Source organism: Parambassis ranga, chromosome 15 (assembly GCF_900634625.1).
Source record: "Parambassis ranga chromosome 15, fParRan2.1, whole genome shotgun sequence".
In the NCBI taxonomy this organism is placed as follows: Eukaryota; Metazoa; Chordata; class Actinopteri; family Ambassidae; genus Parambassis; species Parambassis ranga.
Window position 1 is genome coordinate 7,765,849 of NC_041035.1, and position 27,768 is coordinate 7,793,616.

The 27,768-nt window shown below is 41.4% G+C and overlaps 3 protein-coding genes across 5 annotated transcripts; 2 read left to right on the forward strand and 1 right to left on the reverse strand.

Annotated features, from left to right (window-relative positions):
• The first annotated feature begins 396 nt into the window (after nucleotides 1-396).
• On the forward strand, nucleotides 397-12,526 carry ppm1ba (protein phosphatase, Mg2+/Mn2+ dependent, 1Ba). Of its 3 annotated transcripts, XM_028423237.1 has the most exons (7): nucleotides 411-520; nucleotides 594-785; nucleotides 6,670-7,586; nucleotides 7,821-7,938; nucleotides 8,737-8,851; nucleotides 9,919-9,976; nucleotides 12,335-12,526. In XM_028423237.1, exons 3-7 carry the CDS (start codon nucleotides 6,699-6,701, stop codon nucleotides 12,362-12,364), a joined length of 1,209 nt encoding a protein of 402 aa, XP_028279038.1. In that variant the 5' UTR covers nucleotides 411-520; nucleotides 594-785; nucleotides 6,670-6,698; the 3' UTR covers nucleotides 12,365-12,526. The 3 variants fall into 3 exon arrangements, with proteins under 3 accessions (XP_028279039.1, XP_028279037.1, XP_028279038.1); XM_028423238.1 differs by lacking the exon at nucleotides 594-785 and having other exon boundaries at nucleotides 397-520; XM_028423236.1 differs by having other exon boundaries at nucleotides 404-785.
• A 3,383-nt stretch (nucleotides 12,527-15,909) lies between these two features.
• slc3a1 (solute carrier family 3 member 1) lies at nucleotides 15,910-22,077 on the forward strand. Its single transcript, XM_028423767.1, has 10 exons — nucleotides 15,910-16,574; nucleotides 17,184-17,363; nucleotides 17,440-17,585; nucleotides 17,671-17,796; nucleotides 17,921-18,040; nucleotides 20,082-20,206; nucleotides 20,322-20,523; nucleotides 20,853-21,035; nucleotides 21,240-21,365; nucleotides 21,461-22,077. Exons 1-10 carry the CDS (start codon nucleotides 16,142-16,144, stop codon nucleotides 21,890-21,892), a joined length of 2,073 nt encoding a protein of 690 aa, XP_028279568.1. The 5' UTR covers nucleotides 15,910-16,141; the 3' UTR covers nucleotides 21,893-22,077.
• On the reverse strand, nucleotides 21,073-27,687 carry prepl (prolyl endopeptidase like). Its single transcript, XM_028423765.1, has 16 exons — nucleotides 27,322-27,687; nucleotides 26,797-26,925; nucleotides 26,559-26,625; nucleotides 26,164-26,344; nucleotides 25,981-26,066; nucleotides 25,769-25,895; nucleotides 25,478-25,694; nucleotides 25,022-25,213; nucleotides 24,730-24,936; nucleotides 24,403-24,578; nucleotides 24,068-24,284; nucleotides 23,772-23,921; nucleotides 23,535-23,661; nucleotides 22,532-22,620; nucleotides 22,062-22,162; nucleotides 21,073-21,749 (listed from the first exon to the last, which is right to left on the reverse strand). Exons 1-15 carry the CDS (start codon nucleotides 27,451-27,453, stop codon nucleotides 22,085-22,087), a joined length of 2,175 nt encoding a protein of 724 aa, XP_028279566.1. The 5' UTR covers nucleotides 27,454-27,687; the 3' UTR covers nucleotides 21,073-21,749; nucleotides 22,062-22,084.
• Nucleotides 27,688-27,768: the final 81 nt, after the last annotated feature.

The window sequence follows — 27,768 nt, forward strand, 5'->3', positions numbered from 1 at the left end:
TAAGTAACAATTTATAAACACACAGACAGACATAGGGGCACCATCGTGATGACATCACCTTCATCTTTGATAGATAGATAGATGCTAACATCCATAAAAGTGGTAGAGAAACTTTTGCAGTGACTGCAAAAGTATTTAGATTTTACACTTTCTCCTGAAACATGAAAAAGTATTTTCATGCATTGACTGGCAAACCACAAGTGACTGTCAAACTAAAATGAGTGGAAAGTGGAAAATTAATAAATCTCAGCGGGGAATAAACTGTTTTTACGTTTACATTATCTCAGAGACGAGGAATGAGTGACTCGTCCTTCAACCAATTGCGTCTGAGCTGCAGCTCGGCTTCTGTCCAATCACGACAGAGAGCGATGTGCTTGCCCTGCCCCTAAAGTGGATGCTGAAAAGAACGTCATCCGCCTTGTACATTTAGCATTAGCCAAAATTAGCTCGCTGCTCATATAATGGATAGATAGGTATATCCTGCCAAATTGAGTGTATTTCATTTCGTCCGACAAACCAAGTAAGAGTCTTTATTTGGTGCTCCGTGGGTTTGCAGTGCCAAACATGTACATAACTGCCTTATTTCGCTACAGAGTCATGCTGAAAGGAGAGCAGATCGTGTGAAATGCTGGCTAGCGTAGTCAAGGCTAGTTGACGAGAAGGGGCCGAGAAGCGAAAGTGGCTAACATTAACGAGGGCTAAGCCTATCACAACAAGCCTGGGTACTTTAACCTACCTGCCGTGAGCACAGGAAGAAGGACGGGTTGAGATTCCTTTTCTACGAAGTAAGTACCTGGTATAAGCATCGTTTCTACAGTGGCTAACGATGTGTAGAGTGTAACGATAGACAGCACTTTGATAACTGTGAACTTCGCTAGCTGGTTAGCTAGCTGTACAAGTGGCCTCAGTTTCAGTTAGGTGAAACTGCCTGTATCCGAACGTTAATTACGGATCAGAGCCATAAAGTATTGTTATTAGTATTTGTGCATTTGTCATGTTGTGTAATGTTATCCTGCTGATGAAAAGCCAGTTGTTAAGACGTCTGGGTCCCACTTTGTTGTGTGATTTGACGTTACAGTATATGTTGTGTTTAGTTTGACATTTTTTTTAAAACATCTTACGAGGATTCTAACTAATAGAAATCGGTGGTTAACCAGCAAACCAGTTCATGTGCCTGCGCAGCATTTGGTAAATGATCGAACTGTTTTCATGTGGTGTTGATGATGTTTACACCCCTCAAACTGCATATTTTTATGATGTGTTTATGACTTACGTGATCTGTTTTGTTTTGTATCTATTCCAACCATGCATTTAACAAAAAAAAACGTCTGTATGATTATTTGCAACAGGTGTGACTTGTTTGTGAAAACGGAACATACATCTATCCAGGTGTTTACTTAAAATATATAGCTTTTACACCAATAGGCAAACATGTATTTTGTTTACCAAAAGATCAGCAAAACATTTCATTCCATTATTTATGATCAATGTATATATAGCAGAACTGATTTAACAGTTAAAGGTCCTGTTTATGAAACACCAGTACAGGAATGAACTTGTTTTATTGTGGTGGTTTTATTGGGTTGTTGGTTTGTTTGTGCAGCAGTGTGTTCCAGAAATGGCAGCACCATCAGTGGCATGTTTGTGTTGGCATGTTCGTGTTGGCACCTTGATGTGAAATCCTCCCATTAGCTCTGCTGCTTGGGTCTGTGACTACTGTCACAGCTATTTCAGTTGTGTCTGACTTGGTTCACACACACAGATGTACACTTACACTTGTTAACTGGAACGTTTGGCATAACTGAAAGATATTTTGTGCCAAGAGGGCAACATGAATGAACTGTGTGTGTGTGTCTGGACAGAAAATAGACTTGAGTGAATGCAGATACATTTTCAGATAATATGGTTTACAATTTTGAAATTGCGCTGGGTTATTATGCAAATACTATGCATTTACAGTATGTACCACAAGAATTTAGATTCCAAACTATTGTCTTAAGTACTTTCCTGGGAGTCAAATTGAAAGGGAAGGAGGTTTTTGCATAGAGAGAGCATGCATATTCATGTTTGATAGACTGCAGTAACAAGAAACATCATCCCTGACGCCACTGCACTGGAGTTGACTAAAGCGGTCTGTTCAAAGAGTGCTTGTTCTGACGAATGAATGGCTTCCGATGTGACTTCAAAGATAAGTCATCAAAGAGAGGGATCTGTTAGTTGCACGTTTCCAATTTGTATAAAGTCAGACAGCCTCATTGTTGGGTGTACCTGAATCTCTTTACTTTTATCATAATAGATGACATTGCTGTTTTGCTTTTTGTTACTTTGTCATATGATGATGTAGCTAATAGGTACTTAATCAGTAGAAAGAAGATGCAGTGCTTGAGTGAATGCAATATAAATGCATCGGTAGAAATTGAATGTGGTAACATGGTCTCTTACTGTCCAGATATTTGTGCTCTATAAACCAGCTAGTTTAACTACTGTATTTTACTAAAATAAAGGTTTGGTGGAATGGTCCTTATCTGGCAATCACGTGGAAGTCGTATGTCGATTATCTAAGCTTGCTTATTGAGTACTGTGAATCTGAATGCAATTTATTATTAATGAATAATTTACTGTTAATTTGGTATGTCGCCACAGGTACAGATCCTTGTAAATTTCTGTCACCAGTCAAGTAACATAAGCCTTTATACCTCTTGCAGTACAGTTCATGTCACCAATCAAACATCAAGAGAAAGAGAGCTATTATATCACTGGTAGTTTAATGCATTGTGCCGACTGTGTTTGACAAGATAATCTGGCCCTGAGTGGATCCCATCAGCAGCTGACTCTTAAATTGATTTAGCTTGTTAAAACTATCCTGCCATGTCTGAAGTCGGAGAACAGTGGTTGTTCTGGGACTTGAAAGTTGCCTGTGTACCAGCTTTCAACTTAAATTCTCAGCGACGCGAATAAGCAGAAAAAAATGATGTGGTGTGACTTAATCATGGCAGTGTTTACCACCTTTGTTGAGGCCTAACCCTTAAATGGATATGTGCGTACTCCATAAATGGCTTCATGAGTGTCTACAAACACACACACCGTCAGCTGCTTGGTGGTGCAGTCCTCTTGTCACATGCTGCAACCACTAGCATCTTCTGCTTCTGTTTCTATGGCAACCACTTTAGCTGCCACTCCAAGCTGTGTAACTGCAGAGACGGGAGACTCTGGGTGACATCACACAAAGAGTTTCTTACATCAGATCTTATAACTTATAATATAATATAATAAGAGTAATAAAGACCTTATGAGCTTTAACATGCCAGTGCTCTGACCTTAAGTCAATATGTATGCAGTTACTGCAGATATGTGACCAGTGACCCACCACACATCCATGTGGCTATGTGTTTGGCTTTACATGTATTTCCTAGGGTTTCCTCCACATTTTACCCCCGATATACATAAATACAGTGCTGTGCGCCCCCCTGTTGTAAAAAGCATTAGAAATTGCAAACGATCTTTTTCAGTTAATATAGTTTTTATTGAGGCTTTTTAAAAACGCATATAGCGAACAGACTTTTTAAATTTATTATAATGCTGGCAGCACAACACGGTATTAAACTGGTATGGGCCAGTCCCGATGTGTTTTTGTTCGTTTTTGCAATTTTGTCATGTTAAGAGCGCAGCCTTGCAGTACTTGTATTAGAAGTTACTGAAACTGAAAACCTGCCGGTCACGTTTTCCACTGCCAAGTTTTTCTAATGGAAACAATTAAAATGTATAAATGTAGGCTCAGACGGCGGCACTAAACTGCTGGCTTGTGCCTATACTGTTCAGAAACTAAATACCATCTCAGCTCTGGTTCATCCTCTAAAGCGCAGCAATGTTCTAAGGCAGGGGTCGGCAACCTTCAGCATTGAAAGAGCCATTTGGGCCGGTTTCCCACAAACCCCTAACTACTAATCTATACCTATTTGACTACTAAATTGAAGGTAATATTAATCTATATACAATATAGATAGATAGATATAGATAATATTTATGTGAACAAAAAATGCCAGTTTATATGTTATTTTGATTTCAGTGTGCCGTCATTAATTTCCTTCATGCCGTAGGCTACAGTAGTCAACTGTCAACCTGAATATGAAACACGTTAGTTCAAGGTCCAAAATATGTATTTTCAAAATAATAGCTTGTTTAATATTTCTTTCACCTGGTTAATGCGGTTTCTGCTCTTGAACTTCACTGCACAGCGTATCGTATCCATTTCAGGGCTGTAAGACGTCGCTTTGATTTTCACAAAGGATTGCAAGCTCTCATCTGTGAGGCTCGAGCGTTGTTTACTTTTAATGTAGTTCATGATGGAAAACACCAGCTCGCACAAGTATGGAGATCCAAAGATTGACAGGACTCCAAATGCACAAGTTTGTCCGGTGTCACAGGTGCTGCGTACAGGACATGACCGTGATGCATATTTTCACAAAATAATAAAAGTTTTATTTTAATATCACAAGACCATCTCAATCTCCAAAGAAATAACTATTACTGTGAAAAAAACTAAATGAATAAAATACAATACATTTAAATTAAACAGCCATTATTTATTCACATTATTATTATTTTTTTCCAAAAATGAGCTCGCCGCCTGGGAGCCACAACAGAGGGATGAAAGAGCCTCTTGTGGCTCCGGAGCCGCAGGTTGCCGATCCCTGTTCTAAGGGACCAGTCAGGTGTGACTTTAGCTCTCTCTCTCTCTTCGCCTCGCTGTCACGTCATGTTTATAAACTTTATCAAACGTCTCCAAAAGTAAAATATATTATACTACTGAAGTAAAACTGAAGATTCAACCACACACGGCATCAAATAAAATATGTTTAATATTTGATCCTTATCTTCTATATAAGTACATTGCATTTTTTCCATTGACGGTATTAAACATGATACCGTCGCTACCTGTGTGCCCCGCCGGTATACCTTAATACCTTAATACCGCCCAAACCTAGTATGTCCCACAATTTTATTAAAAGGTAATAGCTTTCTAGTTTAAGTCCAATGTGTTCATATATTACTATATTCTTTACCAGCCACAATAGTGCTTCTGGTATCTGAGTCTGTTGTCATCACAACATGTGGTACTGGAAACACCTGCTGTTGAAGGAGCTGCCACATAGGTATTGTAAATACTTTAGCAGCTATTATTGTGTCTGTCTGCTATGGTACCACAACTGTGTGTGAGGCGCAATCACTAAACATTTCAGATTTGTTGCAGAGATCAGAGTGATAGACAACTTTAGTGGTCAAAAAAGTTGTTGAATCCTCGTGGATTGGAACGCCCACATGCAGACAAGCAATGTGGAATATCTTGGATTAAAGGTATCCCCCAGCAACTTTTCTGCAAGTAGTGTAGAAATATAAGGGCAGAGGGCAAGTGTAATTTCTCTGGTGATGCCATTTGGTTGTGTGACGTGCATGTATCAACATGACTGCATAAGTTAATGTCTTCACATTATGTAAACAATTAAGTATATTAAGTATACATGAACTGTATACAGTATTTCTCCTATGAAGAAGCCTGATGTTGCTGTTCATTTGGCTAATGCATGTGCAGGTATTGAGCAATCACAAATTCTAAACACCATTCTGTGGAGTTTGTTAATGCTCCTGTAGTAGCTAGTTCTGGCTGGCCAAAGAAGCTTTTAAGCATGCTACTCAGTCTCTTTCAGTATAAACCAAAGTGACTGGTCTATTTATAGATATGATGAGCAGTGATCACTGTTTGGTTGAATTATTTCTTTAGGCCTATTAAGTAAACGGTAAAAGATACACACGCGCTTTGCCAAGTCTGTCAACAAATGCTTTAAAGATTCTGTGGGATTTTTGCAGGGTTTATTTTTTCAGGCAGTCAAACATGAATTTGAAAGCTGTAATCTGTTTTTATTGGCTGTGAAGGCACAGAACCACAGTTCTATGTGGAAGTCAAAATTATGTTCACATCTGATTTACTTCACATTGCCTGCCAAAGAGCTGGTTGGTTTCTGGTGCACTATACAGGTATGAATGAGCCATTTTGAACGATCTATCGTTTTAGACCGAAAATTGCGATCTCAGACAACGCGATTTTGAGATCGTCAAAGCCACGTTTTTTTGCACTGCTTCTAACTGAATCAGGTTTTGTTTTGTCAAATGCTATGGCTGAAAACGAAAAGAAAACGAACTCCACCTTTATGTTCGGTGCTGTTTTTGCCGGCAGCAGCGGCGCTTCTTCTAAGCCTGTGTCTGTGTGTGCGCGCGACGTGTGTATATGAATGTATTATAATGCTACGAGCACGTATGCGCCCACCTCTCTGAACATTACCAGCTTGTTATTTTCAGGTTTGCTGCTGTTGTGCCGTCAGCTGCTCTTCTACACCTGTGTGTGTGTGTGTGATAGATTGATTGATTGTTTTTAAGTTAATTATTAAGAAAGAAGATGTGAAATAGTTTGTTTTATCTTTCAGATGAGCACACTCAGCTGGTTTGTGAAGTGTAGGATTATTGTGCTGTGCTAGTTAGCAATGGAGTTGGCAGCTACAGTATTATTGCCTCAGCTGTTTTTTTATGTTTTATTTATTTTGTAATATATTGGACAGAAAAGTCTAAATTCAGTGATTTAATTTTTTTGTCTATTGTTTCCTTTTCTCCCTGCAGGTATCTGTGGGTCTCTCTAGGGTAGAGAAATGGGTGCATTCCTGGACAAGCCCAAAACAGAGAAACACAATTCCCACGGAGAGGGCAATGGCCTGCGCTATGGACTTAGCTCCATGCAGGGCTGGCGGGTGGAGATGGAGGATGCTCACACTGCTGTGTTGGGACTGCCAGCTCCCGGTATGACTGACTGGTCCTTTTTTGCCGTGTATGATGGGCATGCTGGCTCCAGGGTTGCAAACTACTGCTCTAAACATCTTCTGGAACACATAATCACTGCTAGCTTAGGGGCCGGAGGTACACAAGCTTCTCAGGCTGGATTGGACAGCTCCACAAGTGATCCCGCAACATCCGCCTCTCCTGGAGTGGAGGCTGTAAAAGCTGGGATCCGGACAGGTTTCCTAAGGATTGATGAGCACATGCGCAGCTTCTCTGATCTTCGAAATGGAATGGACCGTAGTGGTTCCACAGCAGTGGGGATTCTACTGTCACCCACTCATTTCTTCTTTATTAACTGTGGGGATTCTCGAGCTGTTCTCTGTCGCAGTTCACAAGTGTGCTTCTCCACACTTGACCACAAGCCTTGCAACCCTCGTGAGAGAGAGCGCATTCAAAATGCAGGTGGCTCAGTGATGATTCAGAGGGTTAATGGATCACTGGCTGTATCCAGGGCCTTGGGGGACTATGATTACAAGTGTGTGGATGGCAAGGGCCCCACAGAGCAGCTGGTTAGCCCTGAACCAGAAGTATTTGTGATGGTTCGGGCACCAGAACAGGATCAGTTTGTTATTCTGGCATGTGATGGCATCTGGGATGTCATGTCCAATGAGGAGTTGTGCAAGTTTGTGAAATCTAGGCTTGAAGTGTGTGATGACCTGGAGGTAGTCTGTAATGAAGTGGTGGATACCTGCCTGCATAAGGTATGGACACATTTATTTATTTATTTTTGTTTTTCTATTCTTTTGTATTTTCTATCTTTCTTATGTAGACTCTTATATGAAATCCTACAAAATTATTTTGTCAGCAAGAAGGCTGCAATATGCAACTTATGTTCAGATCTTTATAAAACTGCATTTTTACTGTGTCATAATCAAAGTATGCAATCTTTATTATGTTTTTGAACGGTGTGTCCTCTCACCACCTGTCCTTTTTAGGGAAGTCGGGATAACATGAGTGTTGTGTTAGTGTGTTTGCCCAATGCACCCAAAGTGTCAGAGGAGGCTGTCATGAAAGAAGTTGAGCTCAATGACTATCTGGAGTCTCGAGTTGAAGGTGAGAATGTATGGGTAAAGAAAAAAAAAACTATATGTACAAACATATTTTAAATGTTGAAGATTTACACATGGTACTACTATTTAATTACATGATTTTATCACACAACAGTAACTAAACTGTACTATCCTGTATACAGATAGGGGTATATACTGTCCTATCTGTATATATCTTCTTTTGAATGAGACTCACTGCCATTCTCTATCGTCTAACCTCAAATCTAGTTATATTCGCCTGGCAGCTTAAGAACGAGACCACTCTGACCCACTTTTCCATCTCAGCGAGCATCTCCCCGCTTTATTTCCTGCTTTCTTCTCTCCTACATTTGCACTCCCTCACTCAAACATGCTTTCTTGTTTGGCTGGATTTCCTGCTCCTTTCCTGTTCTTTAGGCCAGTTTCCTTTCTAATATCATCCTTTTTTCTGGATGAATAAGACCTTCTGATGAACACAGCATCAATTTCTTGGTAAAAAAAAATCTTCTGTTTCACAAATTGAATAGATGGATTAATATCTAATACTGACAAACGTGAGGAGAGGAAATGCAGGAAAAAAAAGTTGATGACAACAGAGGATTCCTCTGGCTTAACATTTGAGAGTGGCCTCCTCTCTCTCTCTCTCTCTCTCTCTCTCTCTCTCTCTCTCTGTCCCACATACCTTTCCACAGTTAACTTATCTTGACTCCATCCTTCCCATTTCTCTCAATTCTATCTCTCTGATCTTCCCCCTTCTCCCATCTTTTTAAAGATATAATTGGCTATCGACCTAATACAAGCAAAATGTCTGCTGCTGTTTTAGAGATGCTGTCTCGGCCAGGGGAGGACGGATTTCCGGACCTGGTAACAGTAATGAGGAACCTGTCTACCGACATTGGCATGCCCCCTCTGCCACCAGGGGGTGGTCTTGCCAGCAAGTAAGGACCACTTTTCACGACAACGCCTACTGTTTTACTACTACTGTATTTTCGCAACCATAAGGCGCACCGCATTATAAGGCGCAGTGTCAGTTAGAGGGTCTATTTCTGTCCTCAGCACATACACAAGGCGCACTGTATTACCGTGTTTCTATGGGCAGAACAGTGGCTGCTGCTGAATGCCTGTTGTGATTCCAACTTTATCTTTACACTTTATTAATAAATAAAGACAATCTTCGGATATATGTTGTCCCTCATTTTAATCAGATGCACTACAGTGACTCCTAATTCATCCTTACCAGTGGCTGACTACAGAATATTTATTACAACAATGTAAAATAAACAGGAAACAGGAAACTCGCCCGGCGCTGCCTCCCAGTAAAGCTGTGCTCGCTGTCTGCCATCCATCGCTCCCACGCTGCTCGCAACTTTACTTTGAACACCCTGTTTATGCCGATGTCTTATGCGGAAGTTTCTGTCCATTACCATGGCAACCGAGAACAACAGCGAACGCTGACTTCTCGTGCCCCGTGGTCCGTATTGTTCCGTGCTGCTCCCCGTTCTCTCCACAGTTTGGTTCATGGGGATGTCGAAAGTGAGGGGGACTTCATCCATGTTGGTGATGTGGCTGGGCTGGATGTTTTTGCTGGCAATGTTGTCACTGCAGTAGCAGTACCATAGCGTTCAGCTGATTGGTGAATTGCTGCCAGCTTACGTAGTGTACGTGTTACGTAGTATCCATCTGATTGGTTCATCGCTGCTAGCGTACGTAGTGTACGTATGACGTACTGCTCAGCTGGTACTCAACCCATACACAATGCGCACCGCATTATAAGGCGCACGGCCGACTTTTGAGAAAATTTTAGACTTTTAGGTGCGCCTTATAGTCGTGAAAATAAGGTATACTCCTGCTTTACATTCAGTACATGCTGAGTCTGGATTAATATGAAAGTACAGGAATGGACTTATTTGCCACAGCTTAACATTAGCTTAAAAAATCAACTGACCAGAGTTGAGCTTGCCTAAAATTATTGCTCAGTCATTTTTTTTTTTTATGTGTTCTGCAGACGAAGCGTTATTGAAGCAGTATACAACCGTCTGAACCCATACAAGGAAGAAGATGGAGTAAGTATTAGCACATAAGCTTTATATTGCCCTTATTGAATTCAGCCCTCTATTGCCGAATTCCTATACCAATTTTATTCTTCATTGAAATGTCATCTCTCTTAATCAGAACTTTCACATATGAGTTTAAGTGAACTTAGGAAAGCCTTTAAACTCTCATGTTGACACCTCCTGTCTGGTGGAGAAAGCTGGTGATTTGTCTAGATTGTATATATTTACACACTTGTAACTGATGAAGTATTAAATTGACAGCATACATGCGTAGCTTTGAACCCATCATAGCTTCCCAATATGTTAAACACCTGTGCATGGTGTGTGATGCACACCTTCCTGTCAGCACTTCAACAAGATTATCTAAGACTGGAACAAAAAAAAAAAACTTCTTGCTGACAGCAGAAGCCAATATGATTTTGCATTCTTCAGTATTATACTGCCTTAAACGCATATTTACAAAATTGGAAGTTAGCTGTCATGAAGAGGCATATACACACTCATTTACTCATTTACTCAACTCATACCAGTTTTATTTAAAATAAATATTTGGTAAGTGAAGAAAGTTTCGGTTCATCATAAAATTGTCTAGGTATGAGACTATTATACTACTATAATTAGGATGACTGCACACTCAACAGATGCTTAGACTTTGTATTGCTGGTCCTGCAGGGTAAGTCACCCAGCCAGAGCAAGGTGAAGCTCTTACCGTACTCTGAGCTGACAGTCATCTTGATAATTATTTTGCAAGAGTATACTGTGTGGTTTCACAGATAATTGTACTGTCTTTACAACAAACTGCAACCTAAAAAATGTCTTGATAATTCATGGTACAGTCCAAACGGGATCAAAAAATAATTTGAAAACAGTGAAATAAGATCCCAGAAGCTGTGGGACATGGCCGCTTTGTCCTCTACCTTTCTGTCCTTCAGCCCACCAGTGTCTCACAGACCTACATAGTAAAAAGTATGGCCACTGTTTGCCTTTATGAAATTTCTGCATCGTAGTCCAGCAAGTTGTGTTTAAGTGTGCAGAGGTATGTTTTACAGAAACAGAAACATGACACGATTGTCTGAAAACATGATGGAAGTGCACAGATGGTGGTTGTTTTATGATGAGTGTGTGTATGTGCTTTTAAAGGATGTCTGAGATTTTTCTGCCAGGGAATGCCACACTGGGATGTCTTTAGAATCATTAGCATCATACTGACATTTGTAAAGCTTTCTTTTTTCTGACTGGTGTGTTTGTTACTGACAAAGCTCATGAGTTGGTGTTTAGTTCCTTGAAGCAAAGAGTGTGTATGTGTGAGTGTGTGTGAGTTATATTTGGTAGCTTGTGCAGGGGGTGATGTTGTCTGCTTTTTAGTTCTTGCTTGGTTTGTCGTAGAGTTGCTGTCGCACACTTTCACACGTGAAATAAATCGAATTTTTATGAGATTGTATTATCTGTCAGATTATTGTAATTCCACTTTTAAATATTGCCACATGGTAACACCAAGGCTGCAAGAACGGCTGATACAGTTTCACACATAAAACCTACGCAGGTAGGAAGCTGTTTTGCAAATGGTGTGTAGTAAAGTACACACCTGCACACACATGGATAAGGGATGTATCTATTTGTCTAACTGTGTGTTCACCCTCTGATTAACGCAGCCTTCCTGTTTCATTTGGTAAGTGATCACATATATAACTGTTAAATCCCTCCCCTTTTTCCAACCCCTCATCTACACACACATACAACCACGCACACACATTCTTACAGGCATGTAAGTGGTGACCTGCTACGCATATCCCCCCTGTCACACCTTCATCAGTCTTTAGTCCCTGCTCTGTTCTACACTCAAGCATGTGGAGATCCATTTAGAGTTTAAGGTGTGTGTGTGTGTGAACATGACTGTTTAGGTGTGGTGAGGATGAATGATGAGGTGTTTCTGGTCTTGTCTTTTCCTCTCTCACATCACAAACACACAAACACGCATGCACTGGCCCTACACGCATGCATCGCTGTCTCACTCAAGTCTTTTCAACAAACTGCACGCAAAATATATAACAGTCTCTGTGTCGCTCCATGTAATAAGACGAAATGCCTTGGGATTATTGCAGAAAGTCCACAGACTGAGGTTGAACATGTTCCCTGGCTTACATTGCTGTTGTAACTGCTTTGTAACTTTTTTTTGCTGTCAATAGGAAAAATCTGGCCTTGATGTCCTGGTTTGGGAAAATAATCTTTAAATGTTGTGTTTCTACATTTTAAAGTTGTGTTTCCACATTTTAATAACGGTGTCTCTTCTTTTTTCCAACTGCCTTTGTCTTGTTTTTCTTCTCTTTCCTTTCCTTTTTTTCCCTCCTTTCCCTCCTCCTCTTGCAGACTGGAGCGGATTTGGAGTGCCACTGGTAGATGTCCAGCACAACTGCCGGATCCATAAAAACAGGACCACTAGTCCACAGGAGATGACATCCATAGTAAACTTTTAATTTCCTCTGGGATTTACTTTTTCTTATCATTTTTTTCCCCACTCTAAAAGATTAAACAAAGCTGGTTTTGAAAACCCACACCCAATGTGGAGGACGTTGAACCAGTTTTTTTTATAGAACAAAATGGGGAAAGTGTTCATGTCCTGAAAGCAGGACAGTATAGACGAGAAGCAATCGAGCACAGTTTCTCCTGCCCCTTGCTTTCTTGCTTTCTTTGTGGTGGTTGTTTTTGTTATGGGTTGATGGAGACACAAGAACAGCCTTGATCTAAATGCTTTGGGGCTCTAAGGTGCCTTGCTCAGACCTGAGAGAGAAAGCAGGACCTCAGAATTCAATAGTCAGCCAGTCTTCACTCATGGATGTTTTTAAGACACTGAAAAGTGGATTGTGGCATTATTTGTTTTTGAAGTGTTTCTTGCATCTGACACAATCCTGTGACTCTCATGCACCTTAAGCTACACTGTCCACTGTCAGGTTTAGTGGTTCACACGTTGCCTGACAATCCACCTATACATGGACCCGGCTTACTGGAGAACACCATGAACTCAAACTCCCAGACTCCTAAAGTACTTGCTCTCTAAAGACCTCTGGGTTAGTGTCACACATTCAGGGCATGGACGCCCATCAGATGAACACAAGGGGGGAACTCGTGGGATTCTGGCAAGAAATTTCAAAACAGGACAGGAGACTTGTGTGTCTGCCTGCAAATGCAACTCTTCTTGCACGTCTTGGCTCACTCTCTTTGCCCTTTTCAAATATTCTTCCCTCTTCTTTCCACTTCTTTCTGTTTTTGTTGTCTGTCTCTCCATATGGACAGAAGAGACTTGGCTGCCGTTTGTATTGTCAGACCTATCCAGAATCATAAGCTTTTGAGCCTGCTGTTGTTTTAAGATATAGATAGACAGATAGGAATTATATATTTAATTCATAAAATATATAAATATATATATTTTGATTTGTTTATTTCATCTAAATTCCTAGCCATGATATTCATTGTGGCCTAATGTGTGTGTGTGTGTGTGGTCCATGTGCGCGTGTACATGTAAGTGTGCAGACAAAGTAAAATGCTGCACAAAGTGTAACGACACAGCAGCGTTCCAAAGACAGGATATGGGGATCCAGCCTCACTTTCTTCTTCTTCTTCTTATTCCCTCTTTCTCCTTTGGCACACATACAAATCTGCGAATGCTACAACTTGCCTTTTTCTATGTCTCAAATATCCTGTGTATAAAAAAGGAAGAAAAAATTCAGTTATTTACTTTTCTTTAAAACGTCTTGAGTACTGTAGCTGTGTCCTGTTACAATTTGAGAAAGATAACAAGGGGAGCATGAAACGGATGTGCAGCATAATGTGAGAGAAGCAGGCTTTTGTTTGACAAATGTCTGCTGACGGTATGAACTAAAGCAGGAGACACTGAGGGCAGAGGAGGAAACGTGGGTTGAATTCACTGAAATTGCTTTTTCCACATCTACCTTCATAAGACTTTGCCTGTAAGGCACAGGACAGTTAGTGGTTGGAGTCTGTACTGACCAGGAGTCTGCTTAATTTCTGCCAACACAAGCACTTGGAAAACTTTTAGAAACAAACATTTGTCAGACATAACCTCTTTTTGAAGCAAATACGCTCACCACCAAAGTGGATACACACTTTTGATGGATTCAAAATATGCTCTAAAACTGAAATATACACTTTACTTTCAATCATTCAAGGTAAATTGCTTTCTAAAGTGGCAGTATTGAAAGAAACCAGGCATAACAGTTTGCTGTTTTTTGTGGTACACTTGCTCTTGGTGCCATATGACAACTAGGTACTTGAATGTGTAGTTCTTTTGCAGTTGTGCGATGACTCATTTTTTTGTGTTGGGTGTAGTGGGTGGGGGTGGGGGGTGTATTGGTGCATGTTTTGTGATTGAGCGAGGAGTGTTAATTTGTGTGTGAGATATGCTGGGTTTGTGAGGGTGGCGTGGGGGGGGGGGGGGGGGGAGGTAGGCATGCTCAGTATGGAGGACCACAGTGTTAGATAGGAAGGGTCACTTATGTAACACAAGTTTTTATTTACATAGATCCAAACTGTTGCTTGACCTCAAATACTCATGTTCTCATGGCCTCCAGTGCTGTTTGTCTGTTTGAAATGTATTGGCTCTAGGGATTTCTTGGTTCTCTTCAGTGTATCTTCAGCATATAATATCAATGTTGCTACTCTACCTGTGGTTTCCAAGTGGCACAAAATACAACTGAATCAATACCAATGTCCTAGATGCTCAAGAAAATTTTGATATTTCAAAAACTTGCTCACAATCCATATAATAAATGGCACTGCAGGTCACAGGAAAAGTATGACTATTTGATATAGAGCTAAACTTTCACTTGCCATTTAAAATCTTTTTTTTAAAAAACCTGCTAACATTGGATATTGTTCCGAAGCCATTCACATTGTTGTTTGACTTTCTAACATTGTATAAGGTTTCCCCACACTGAGCAGTCTTCAGTTTAGGTTTATGTTTAAGCTATATCAGACACTGGGCCAGGAGAGGAATTAAAGGAGGGAGAAATGTTTTATTTTTCTGAATGTAATTCATCATTACTCTAACACTGATTTCACTGCATGGACTGATTACAAGCAACACTGCAGCATCACACTCTCTCCTCATCGGTCATTTAATGACACAAAAAGCTGTCTTGGCTTCCTTTTTGTTTTTTGAAAAAAATAAAATTATATATACTTAATTAAATACCAGGACGGCATAGGAAGACTTCACACACTTTGGAGGTTTGTTGATGCCTGAGTAATCTGGCTTGGTGCTATGATTTTGCTGAGATGTTAAGTAAAGAATTTTACAAAGCACATTTTCTCCTGGAGACCCTCAGTTATTCTGGGTAAAAGTAACAGTAAAGCCGGGAGGTGAGAAATAGGAAATGCAGCGATCGATGGACTTTACATTCCTTGTGTGTTGCTTTTTAGGATGGAAATGAAATGGAGAACTCTCAGTTACCTGTCTCTGGTCACGCTTCATACACACACACACTGTTAAAACGGACATATTTGTTTTTATTTATTGCAGGCTTTTACTAAAATGCTCTTTCTTGAAGACGGGATGAACTAACCTAAACCTTTGAATAGAGAGTATCACCATCTTTTCTGTCTGTGCTCATTTCCCAGTATGCTATTGTGATGTTTACAGACCATACAGTGAACATAAACATCAATAAAACATGGTTTTAAGTTTTAAGGCTGTCAGATTTTTTTTTTGTGACGTATCCTTCTGCTTCAGAATCAAGCGGGTCTGTTGATGTAAGGCAATACTATGGAACAAGTTGTTTGGACTGGTGTCCTCTGTTTTAGTTCCAGGACTTGGTGAACATTGTAAATGTTTCTTTGTGTGTGTGTGCGCGCGCACGGTGTTGCACAAGACTCATCTTTAAAAGTAATAAAATAATAATTTACAAGTTACAAGTACAGTACAGTAGTTGAAACTTGAATGCAGCGCAAAATTAATCCACAGCCCGTTAGCAAACATTTCTGCAGGAAGTGCTAATATGTAACCAGTTCCACTGTGTGTGTGTGTGTTAGAGAGAGGGGCGAGCCTGCTGTTCGCACTATGACCCCCCCACAGCAGTCAGATTACTTGTGAGCTCCTCGAGTCGCTCAGTCTCCTGAAGGAACGCGGCAGCAGCGCGGTCTGTTCTCAGAGCGTCCCCCATGAAGTTGTTTAAAAAGGAGTCCGGCAGCATGGAGCTGGGAGAGTGCACCAGAAACCCGGGATATCAGGACACAGACGGCGGTGTAGCCACAGCCGAGACCATCAGCACCGACTTCGGAGAGAAGCAGGACTCTACAGCGGTGAAGCTGGACCCCGAGGAAGAGGAGGAGCTGGAGTACACACAGGTCCAGCCGTACGCTGGAATGCCCAAAGAGGTGTTGCTGCTGTACTCCTCTCAGGCCAAGTACCGAGTGCCCCGAGAGATCCTGTTCTGGCTGACGGTGTGCTGCACTCTGGCGCTGGTGGCGGTCACCATCGCGGTGATCGCGCTGTCTCCGAGGTGCCTGAGCTGGTGGCAGACCTCTCCGGTGTACCAGGTCTACCCCCGGTCCTTCAAGGACTCCAACGGGGATGGAGTCGGAGATCTGAAAGGTATGATGTCCATGACTGCGGCGTGTCTGATAACATCAGGGGGCAGGAGTCCTATCACAGCTGTAACAACGCAATCAACCGTGGAAGTAATCAATGCTGTACCAAAATAAGTACTGTGGCTTATTATATGATGCAAAGTTCATTTAAATTTTGCACGATGATAGTTTCAGAATTTAACTTTAATTAACATGTGGGTTCCACACTTAAGCAAAAATAACACAGGATACTTTTACTACTTTTTTATTTTTTTCATTTTCAGATTGAACTTTAAATGCAGGCATTGATTCATAAAGTTGATACCTGTTTTGCAACCTGTTGATCAAGATTTTGTGGGTTATGGCTTCAATAAAAATGAAAGTTAATAATTTACTTACAGCCATAACAAAGTCATGTAGTTATCCTTTTATAATATATTTTAGTGCTTTTATTGTAAATATATATATATATATATATATACTATTCTGGTTTATTGGCACATATTACTTTTTAATTTAAATTAAAACTAATGAATAGTATGCTGTACAATAAATAAACAGTTTGAATGAGATTATAAAACTGCATTAAAGCTTATATATTTGAGCCTAATGCACGTAAACACTGATGTGGCAGGGATTCAGGAGCAGCTGCATCACTTTGAGTACCTGAACATCAAGTCTGTGTGGATCAGTCCTTTCTACCGCTCTCCTATGAAGGACTTTGGCTACGATGTGGAGGATTTCCGGGACATTGACCCGCTCTTTGGAACCATGCAGGACTTTGAAGAACTTCTGGCTGAAATGCACAACAAAGGTGTGTGTTTTCAGCTTCCATGTGTTTGTAAGGATTTGCCAAGTGGAAGCAACTCTGTTTCCTTTGTTTCCACCAGGTTTAAAGCTGATCATGGATTTCATTCCCAATCACACCAGCGACCGACATCGCTGGTTCAACCTAAGCCGGACCAGAGATCCTCACTACAAGGATTACTACGTCTGGACTGACTGCAATGCAACTGCACCCAGGCCCAATAACTGGGTTGGTGCTTGTTGGCTTGTTACAAATGATATTTTTTTTCTGAATACACTGATCAGACTGAATTCGTGTCCCTCCTGCCTCCCAGGTGAGTGTGTTTGGGAACTCATCATGGACATATGATGAAGTCAGGGGGCAATGTTACCTGCACCAGTTCCTCAAGGAGCAACCAGACCTGAACCTCAGAAACCCACATGTCCACCAAGAGATAATTGTAAGATAGCTTAAGCACAGACGTTACCTCAGCGACTGACTCATTTCTGAAACCATTTCAGTGACACGCATAATAAAATGTGTGTCCTCAGTGATGTTGAATACACCTTTTTTGATCATTTCAGGATATCATTCACTTCTGGTTGGGTAAAGGTGTGGATGGTTTCCGGATGGATGCAGTGAAGCACATCCTGGAAGCTGAACATTTGAGGGACGAACCACAAGTGGATCCAAACAAACCACCAGTGAGTGTTACATCTTCGCACGTCACAACATCTGACCTCACTTTGTTCTGTTCGGTTCAGCTAAAACTGGCCATGCTTGTAACAGGCAGCTGTTTGACCTCTCATGGACTCCACATGGCATCCAAAAATGGTAACGCCGGTCTATTTTTTATGGTGGAATAATATCAACTGACAGAGCAAGTGTATGTCAAACACATTTATCCTCATGTGTTGATGTTTAATTACTGAGGTTGAAGCAGAACCTCATTTGCCCTTTGAAGAGATTCATCAGGCCTGAAAACTACCTTTCTGCTGCTCAAAGTTCAGTGTTGTTAAAGATCTCTGCAGTAACATATTGTAGCATCATGTGACATGCTAGAGTCCAGACTTAGGCAAGATCTACTCTTCAGTTTTGCTGATGGAACAAACACAATTACACCCAAGTCCACTGTCCATGAGGCATAATTAATCATTTATACAGTTCTTGGAATTCAAAGGGTTCGAGCATAGCAACGAAAGTCGAACATCGAAGACATTCCGGTAAACAGAGCTTCTTTCATGTAGCGCAGCTTCATTTTTCAACTTTTGTCACACAAATATTGCAGTGACACAAGACACATTTACAGCGCACATTCACAAATGAACAGCTGGATTACCTGGAGCATCTGGAACCAGCTGAAAAGTGATAAACATTTATAGTGACAATAAGAAATGAAGTAAAAATAATGTGTAAATAAGTAATTTGTTATACTTATTTGTGTTTTTTACATTGATTTTATACAGAAAAGTGTCCCAGCTGCATCACCCCCCCCCCCCCCACTGTGTTACCTTCACACCCCAGCCCCCCCTCCCTTTATCAGAAAGGCCTAAGTTCACACCTCAGCCCATCAGCAGTCTACACAAGGCCTTGTATCAAGAAAAAAAAGCTCAAATGACACACAGAGTATTCCTAGAGTAGCTGACAGCCCAGCTGTGAGGCAGACCTGTAACAGTGGCAGCAAAATCAATGGAGCGATTGGCACTTTTTTCTGTGTTTTTTCAATAGATAGGTATGAAGTTTATTTTTCGCATTATTTTTTTTGCTAGAATTTTTATTACAGTCATATAACAGCACTATAGCCCATGTTGTCCTGAAAAAAAAACATGTATATTACTTGATTGTGGATTACAAGATGACTATTTAATGAGCAGTAATACACAAAGAATGCCAGACAAGGAAAGTCCCCAAAAACACCCTTAGACCTGGAAGGGTTATTAAGCTCACTGAGAAAGAGTTTTTGTTCCACAGTGGCCGGGGTTATTTCTCACAGACGAAAGATTAGCACAGAAGAAGCATATTTTGGTGGATTAGTGAGTCAGTGAGATTTACTTACCACTGCAGGGTAATACTATAATACTGGGACTGACTCCTTTACTTACTATAGACCCACTGCTTTGGCATTACACCTCAACATAACATGTACTCCTAATGTTGAAGTAATGCTGGGTATTGTTTGGCAGATGCTGTCATACAATAAAGAGGCAGTGATATGTGTTTATGGGGATACTGGAATTTTTACCACAGCCTTGAATCTGAGTCAGTCAGATTTAACTGTGCTGTGTTATTGTTATGGCTTCAGTGGTAAGGTCAAACCAACATGCACATTAAAGCATGAATAGTTCACTGGTATGGCACCACATCAGCTTAGTGGTTTGCCAGATTTGAGTGTTATATCCCTTACAGAGTGTTCAGTGTTGTAGGCCCAGCATTTTTTTCTTCTATTGTGTTTTTTAAAACTATTTAAAAAAAACAACTTCAGTCCTCGCGTATAACATTACCTCTTGATAATGAACCCAATGTGAGTTGCCACTTGGCCTCTAGTCTCTGCGTATCTGGTTGCTGCTTCACTTTCCACCTGCCTGGCCTGTGACTGACCTGACAAAGGAACACATTTACAGACAAACCTGAAGGAGTTCAGCAGCACTGCTGAACTCCTTCAACCTATTACATATAATGAATCCAAGAAATTCAGCCAGAAATTCAATAAAAAAGCAACATTACCTCCTACATGTGTCTTACCAGGAGTCTGTGACTTCAGAGTGGGACCTCTACCATGACTACACCACCAGTCAGCTAGGCCTGCATGACCTGCTCAGGGAATGGAGGGCAGAGATGGACACATACAGCCGTGAGCCAGGCAGATACAGGTGTGGCTGCTAAATCAATACATACCTATATAATCTGAACTTTGTGTAATTATCATTCTACGTGTGTCATGTATTTTAATCAGCCATGTTGTTTTGGTGTAATTTGATAATGCAGGTTCATGGTGACAGAGTCATACGATTACCACGAGGTGTATAAGACCATGATGTACTATGGCACCCCGCTGGTTAAAGAAAGCGACTTCCCCTTTAACTTCTACCTGCTGGACCTGCCTCAGAACACCAGTGGCTTGTGGGCACAACATTTGGTCCACCTCTGGATGTCCAACATGCCCAGAGGACAATGGGCCAACTGGGTGGTAAGTCAAAAAATGTGGTGACCCTTCAAATACATGTACTAATTAACTGTACTAGTTCTGTAGGAACATAGTCACTGATCAGTGCTGCGTCACTGTCAGTACCTCACTCATTGTTTCTCTTGTTTATGCTGCTGCTGAAATGTACATCCTTTCTCTGTGAGGGTCAACAGTTTTGCTCCGTCTTCCATCTTGTATCCCTTTGTTTATACTTTCAGCCTTTTCTTTTCTGATCCAAACCCCATCCATTTCAGCCTGCCTTTTTCTTCCTTAACTTATCTCATTCACCTCTCCATGTTGACTTGGAACTCTCCTACCTCTGCTGTGATCAGGTTGGGAACCATGACAAGCCCCGAATTGCCACCAGTTCTGGTCAGACCTATATTCGTGTAATCAACATGCTGCTGCTGACCCTTCCGGGTACGCCCACCACGTACTATGGGGAGGAGATCGGCATGGAGAACATAAACGTCACTGACAGTCAGATACAGGACCCGGCTGGCAAATACAACTCGGTCAGTACTGCTCATTTAAATACTCACTCGCAGTAGATTCATAAAACACAACAGGATTTATTAGACGGCATTTTCAAGATAGAAATAGAATACATTGACAATGAGAAGAGAAACATACACAGTAACATACACACACACGGTTCATTGTGGATTTGAATGGACATGTTTCATTTTGTTTCACCTAATAAATCAAATGATTCGCAGAGTGCCAGTCGTGACCCACAACGATCTCCAATGCAGTGGAGTGGTGACATGAATGCAGGCTTCAACAACAAAACCAACACCACCTGGCTGCCTGTACACCCTAATTATGAAAGCTTCAATGTGGAGGTACATGTTTTCTAAGTGTAGTCACCTCAAACCAGTATTTGTTCATACTTTTCTCACTTCATATAATGGATCTCCCACTCACTCTTTTATTCTAGGTCCAGAAGAAGGATGAACATTCTGTGCTGGCTCAGTACCGTTTTCTGAACACCCTGCGTCAGACAGAGCTCCCACTTCACCGTGGATGGTTCTGCTACATCCATGCAGATGTCAATGTCTTCTCCTACCTCAGAGAGCTTGATGGATTTCACAGCGCTTACCTAATGGTGCTTAACTTTGGCAAAGAATCGGCAATCACAGATCTGTCCTCTGTTCATGAGTTGCCAGACCAACTGAAGGTGCTAATGAGCACAAATCCAGTCAATGATGGCAAGGTGTTTCAGAAGTCTAAAATCCACACAGAAGCAGGAGAGGGTTTGGTGATTCAGTACTCCACCCACACTCGGTATAATCTCAATCATCCCAGAGAGTGCTACGTCTCTGAGAAGGCCTGTTATCTTGAGGCCGTTGACATTCTCTATAAATGCTAATATTACTGGACAATAGTATCACAGAAGCTATTGAATCAGTAAGATTCCTCTTTGGTGTCTTCTCTATAAGAAAAGGTGTCACTTAATAAAAAAGAGCAAATTACACATATGTACATACTGTTAATGTCTTTGCTTTCACTGATCATTAATATTTAGATCATTTCCATACCTGAACGCTTCTGGAGACACTGGCTACCTCTTCCTCTTACGTGGACGGCGAGGACGATCCAGACCCAGCTCTGTGTATAGAAATGCAAGCTCGAGGGCTTTCTGCATACAAAAGAAAATACAGATATTTCTCAGTTTGTAGTCATAAACTCAACTACTAAACTAAAACTTCAGGTGTTTATTGTGACCACACCAGTACAATGGTATGATTAACAGAATAGATTTCACCTCTACTGAAACTGGATGTCTCAAAAACACATGGTTAGATACAGCTCCAAGTGAAAAGGAGTTAAGCAGAGTGGGGTTGTATGAGAAGCTAACAAGAGTAGTGACAACAATGGCAAGGAATGGTCAGCCCTATCTACAGTTCTCCTGTAGGAATACAGACTACATATCATACACACCTCACTTAAATGAATCCAAATGACAAATGTAAACAAGTAAAATGGTTCTAACAGAAAAATGTACGACCTCCTCCAGGATTGACTCAAAGTCTTCTGGTCCGTGGTGATTTGCTCCAGGTTGGATATTCAAAACTATATTAGGTTCTTGTTCAGACTCTAAAAAAAGAGGAAGACAAAAGGTAGTGATATAATAAAGGCAGAAAATATTTCTCTTATCTTATTGTGTCCTTAGTTTCTCTGCTTCCCTTTTCTCCTCCCCTCTGATATTGCACCCTCCCTCCTTATTATCCCCTGCTCCCTGTCTCTGTGGTACGGACTGTTTCACAAGTGCGGTCTTGACCTTGACAGCTCCCAGTCTGTGCCGTCTAATCTCTTGCTCTGATACACTATCTCTTTACCATGCTAATAGGCCTGCCCACCCGCTTGGATGTGTCTATGCCATCAGCACTTTATCAAAGACTCTGGAGAACAGAGAGAGTCAGATTAGGGAGATATTTATACACACACACACATAGACACTTAAGCTGCCTGGTATATATGCACAGAAAACAGAAAGTGTGAGAGAGGGTGAGTGAGGGAGATAATGCGTGCATTTGAAACAGGAAGAGAGAAAGGGGTGTAAATAAGGAGTACCACCAACATGGTGAAGGAAGATTATAAGTGAGAGGGGGAAAGAGCCTGTCTGGGGGGGAATGAGGGCAATTAGCTGACACACACACACACATACACACTTTACTGCAAGGTGACCTATGTTATACTTTGGTCATGAAGTTCAAATGCTGTTAGCACTTCCCCAGACAGACAGCAATGCATCTGTTATGGTTGCCTCTCCAGACATGTACACTGACACTACTATTGGGAGATGACCCTGAGCTATTTAAACCTCAGATGGTGCAGAAATGACACCTTAAAGAAAGTGGGAAATCCAGTCTGGAATGCACACACGCACTGGCAGAAAGATGTATTCAAACACACATTTGTACCCGATAACCATGACTGCTAAGCATATACACATTCGACAAGTGAATAAGCTGTAGTTTGTTTGTTTGTGAGTTTGTGTGTGGAGTTACCTGACTTTGGCTTCATGCTGAAGTGTGTGTGAACAGCTTTCTTTAGCTGTTTGGTGTATTTGAGCACTCCTGTCAAAGGGACCCTGGCGTCACCACTGTAGGCTGTCAGCAGCATTGATGGATAACACTGTCACACATAAATGAATGACCTAATTATTATGCTTAACTAAAGGTTGTGTGTGACTAAAGCACCATACCACCCAAATAACTTATTTCAATCTGTTTTCCTCTCCATACCTGAGGAGTAATGTTGTGAAGTGGACAATAGGAGCTGATGATATGCCTGTGTTTTGGATTGCCCACTGGATCCCCCCATTCATCTCTATCTTCCAAAGTCAGAGGCAGGTTGGGATCCTCCATGGTTCCCAGGACATCCAGGAATGGAGCCTGAACACAGAAAAGATAGCTTTGGATGATGTGTACAAGTCAGCTAGTATTCAAGTGACACTAAATAACACAGTCTCTAATATTGAAATGAAAGCTACACATTCAAAAAAGTAGACACACAAGCCTCCAAAGCTTTATCATCTTACCTGCAGTGTGACAGCCCGCACCATGTGTGCGTGTCTGTTGCACAGAGCTCCCACTGGCACACCTCCAGCACTGCAGGCTGTGAGGGCAGTGAGTGAAGGAGAAGAGACTCCTAAAGAGAAAAGGTGTTGGAGACAAGCATGGGCATCCTCCACTCCTCTCTGCTTCCCTTCCACACGGGCTTGCCTTTGCCATGAAAGTCCGCGTTCTCCTCCACCTCTACAGAGTTGAGAAGCAAAAAGCACATTCAATCCAATTCATTGACACTTCAGCTTCACGATCAGTAGTAAGCAGTTGTCAGAAATTGATACTGATACCATCAGAGGCAACACATTACCTAATGTGGCAGTAGGCCAGAGCCCAGCCCTGCTCCAATAGCAGTCTTTTCTCTGGGCAGAAGTCCATGTTAATATCTCTGCCATAAGCGCCATAGACATGGACCAGCAGTGGCGTATGTCTCAGACCTTCCACTGGAACTGCATGAAACAGTGTCACTGGCACTAAGGTACCATCCTACAAAGCACAGGCAGAGAGGCTAGTTTTTATGACTCTGTGGTGGTCAAGTACAAAACCAGCTGATGGACTCTTAACACAAAATACATTCCCTCCCCATTGATATTGTTTCAGTATGCGTGCATGTGTCTGAAATGTCGAGTGTTCTCACTTGGCTGCAGGCCTCCAAGCGTGTGGTGATATAATCGTCTTGATACTCTGAGGAAGACGCAGTGCCTGATAAAAGGAGTCCGTTCTTTGGGGACAGACAGTATGACACTGGTGGGTGGACGGGGGATGAGATGAGGAGTTCTATCTCATTTTGTTGGTCTGCCAAGCCTGGTTTCTTGGTTTCAATGGCACAAGCCCAGGAAGGGAGCTGGAATGTGAGTGTAGGAGAAAAGATGAAAAAATAAAACTGAAATATATCCACATTAAAAAACAACAAAAAAGATTTGACTAACCTGTACAATATATGATTCTTTGGGATGGGTCAGGGGGACAACAATCAGGATAAGGTCATTGACTGGAGATCTTGCAACTAAAATGCAATAATCTCCAACTATTTCCATGTCTTTGACAGCGGTGCCCGGGCCAGGGGTAAACAAAGAGACCCATGAGGCAAGGGATGGCTCTGAGAGAGGGGCCTGCACCACCTAGTGAGGAGCAGATGGACAGAGAACAGAAATGTTTGTATTTTAGCTTCACTATGTAAATAATGTTACATTTTGCAGTTTTAAAAGATTATTTACACATACAGTATCAGATGTGGACCAGTCTGCCTATATGAGTGAAATACTGTAGGAATTTTTGCCGTTGCAGGTCATCGCATGCAGTTATCACTGTGAGCACACTTTTCATTCTGTATTTATGGGAAGATAAACCTAAATGACAGTAATATGCTTTGTATAAAACCCTACCTGATAGTCTTGCCCTGGTCCTGTATTGGCCAGTATAATTAGCCACTTTCTCCAGTGCTCCACGTGATACAGGAGGTCCCACTGGCGTGGCTGAACGACAAAAGGCTCTAAATGGGATGTTGTTAAATCACTGAGCAGCACTTCTGAGCTGGTCCTGCTGTTGCAGTTGATGGTCAGGATCTGCCGGTCTCTGGACAGGGCAACCTCCACAAACATGCTGCAGAAAGGGTGGGGTTTCTATTAAGAGACAGGGTAGCTGCAGAGCTAGCTAACATGCTACATTAGACTTACTCGGGCTGTGTTTCCCTATACACAGGGGTTATCTTGCTTCCACTGGAGGTCAGATCCAGACGAAACACTGTGCTGGAACTTAGGCCGTCCAGAGTTGTGTAAAACAGGACATCATCTGTGGCCCACTCTTTAATCGTGCACAAAGAAATATACAACATTTCACTTTTCATTTTAGCCAGTTCACATATCACTGAAAATTATTTAAAATTTACCAAAGCCGAAGACTTTCTCTAGTGTCATTATGATATGTTGGGGATGCGGAGGAAGGTTTCTTTGTCCAAGCCTCACAACCACACATCTGGTTTATTGTATCAAAAACTTATTAAATGAGCAAGTAAAATTCAACTTCAGAAAAACAATGCTGCCATGCCATGCTGTATGATTAACTGATTCACCTCAGCTCCTCCATGGGATGACATTTTAGTGTAGCAGCAAGATGCTTCTCCTGTGGGGACAGACGGATTCTTTGGACTATCCACTGAATTTTCTGCTTCCTCTTTTCATTGTTCAGTCCAACCTCCTCCACGCCTCCAGAGAATTGTCCTAGATTTAACACCTGCTCAGGCTTCTTCTCACCTACAAACCGAGAGAGAAAAACAGAGTCATTCACAAAAGTTGAAAAGTTAGTATTCCTAATAATAGACAGCATAAAAAGTCTCACACAGGGAGCAGGCTTATATTAGAGGTCTTGGCAAATCAACTTCTGTAATCTCTTTTTTGTAGCAGTTCTTAAAAGGTTGATCCTGCCTCTGATAGAACCTTGAGTACTACATTCATGTTCACTGCTTACTGTGTCTCTTGTCCATTCTATAGATGACATCATCTTCAATGAAATACACATGGTGATGTCCAAAGATCTGTGACAAGAGAAAGAAGGCCACACTGAACTTTTGAATAATGTCCTTATCCCGCACAGAAATGCAAACCTTTTACTCAAATGTAAATATTGGTTCTGTTCGCAATGAAAGATATGAAACTTGCACCGAAGAAATAACACCATAATGAAATGATCCAACCTAAAGCCTTACCACCGAGTGATCAGGTGTATTTGAGAACCTGCGGTATGTTGCCTTCAGTCTCCTGCTGAAAAACTCCTGTAAGTCTTTGTACCTCTCAAGTCCAGAGCTGAGCTGATCAACTGTGGAGACGGAAGTGTCCTGAAATAAAGATAATAAAATTATTATTCTAATATTAACAATAAAAATCAAATTATGACGTGACATATTTGTTTTTATGGTATAACAGCTAGGAGAGTGGTAAAGTGAATAACATGTAGTAATGAGAAAATATGATTGATTTATAATCAAACCAGGCACAACAACACAAAGAATACAAAATAATGTGCAGGCGTTTGCCAAGATAACAATCTTTATCTCAGGGGAGTCCAGTTTCTACCCTACGCCTGGTACAAGACAAGTTTTGTCAGCTCGGTGTAGAGACACCGTTTTGAATAATGGATGACTTGACGTGATCAAAAAGATAGCTTGCCAGTCAGTAATTCTACACCAAGACTAAGGTGAGTAAAAACAGGAACTTTAACCGAACACCCTTACCGACGTGTAACAGGGTTGGGCGGACAACACGAGCCATGTTATCCGTTTGCACACTGGCAGCTCCCAGAAATGTAACCGACATGGTGTGAAGAGACGAGCAGATGAACGCAGCAGAGGCGACAGAACGGCCATGACAGGGATTTATCGGGTAAACATGGATGTTTACTTGAAATTAGGCAGCTAACAGCTCCTCCAGGTCTTCCAAATCGTGTCAGACACATTCAGGACAGAAAATGCATCTCAGATGAAAACTACATGCCCTAATTTATGCTGAAACACCTGCCATCTTGTTACAAATAAACTATTCTCCCTTATGAAACAATAAAACGTTGTCAGCAAGTGTTTTCTATACACGTGCATGATTTCCTAAACAAAGCCCGCTGAATGACGTAACAAGAAAATGCAGACTGGAGTAATCGAACTCGACAACTCGCTGTAGACAGTTGT

Coding starts and splice junctions, on each gene's coding strand:
- ppm1ba (XM_028423238.1), top strand. CDS start 6,699: ATGGGTGCATTCCTGGACAAGCCCAAAACAGAGAAACACAATTCCCAC. Junction 7,587..7,820: donor TGGATACCTGCCTGCATAAG/GTATGGACACAT, acceptor TGTCCTTTTTAG/GGAAGTCGGGATAACATGAG. Junction 7,939..8,736: donor TCTGGAGTCTCGAGTTGAAG/GTGAGAATGTAT, acceptor CTGCTGTTTTAG/AGATGCTGTCTCGGCCAGGG.
- slc3a1 (XM_028423767.1), top strand. CDS start 16,142: ATGAAGTTGTTTAAAAAGGAGTCCGGCAGCATGGAGCTGGGAGAGTGC. Junction 17,586..17,670: donor CACCCAGGCCCAATAACTGG/GTTGGTGCTTGT, acceptor CCTGCCTCCCAG/GTGAGTGTGTTTGGGAACTC. Junction 20,207..20,321: donor CGTGAGCCAGGCAGATACAG/GTGTGGCTGCTA, acceptor TTGATAATGCAG/GTTCATGGTGACAGAGTCAT.
- prepl (XM_028423765.1), bottom strand. CDS start 27,453: ATGGCCGTTCTGTCGCCTCTGCTGCGTTCATCTGCTCGTCTCTTCACA. Junction 26,626..26,796: donor ATACACCTGATCACTCGGTG/GTAAGGCTTTAG, acceptor CTCTTGTCACAG/ATCTTTGGACATCACCATGT. Junction 25,695..25,768: donor TATAGGGAAACACAGCCCGA/GTAAGTCTAATG, acceptor CCCTTTCTGCAG/CATGTTTGTGGAGGTTGCCC.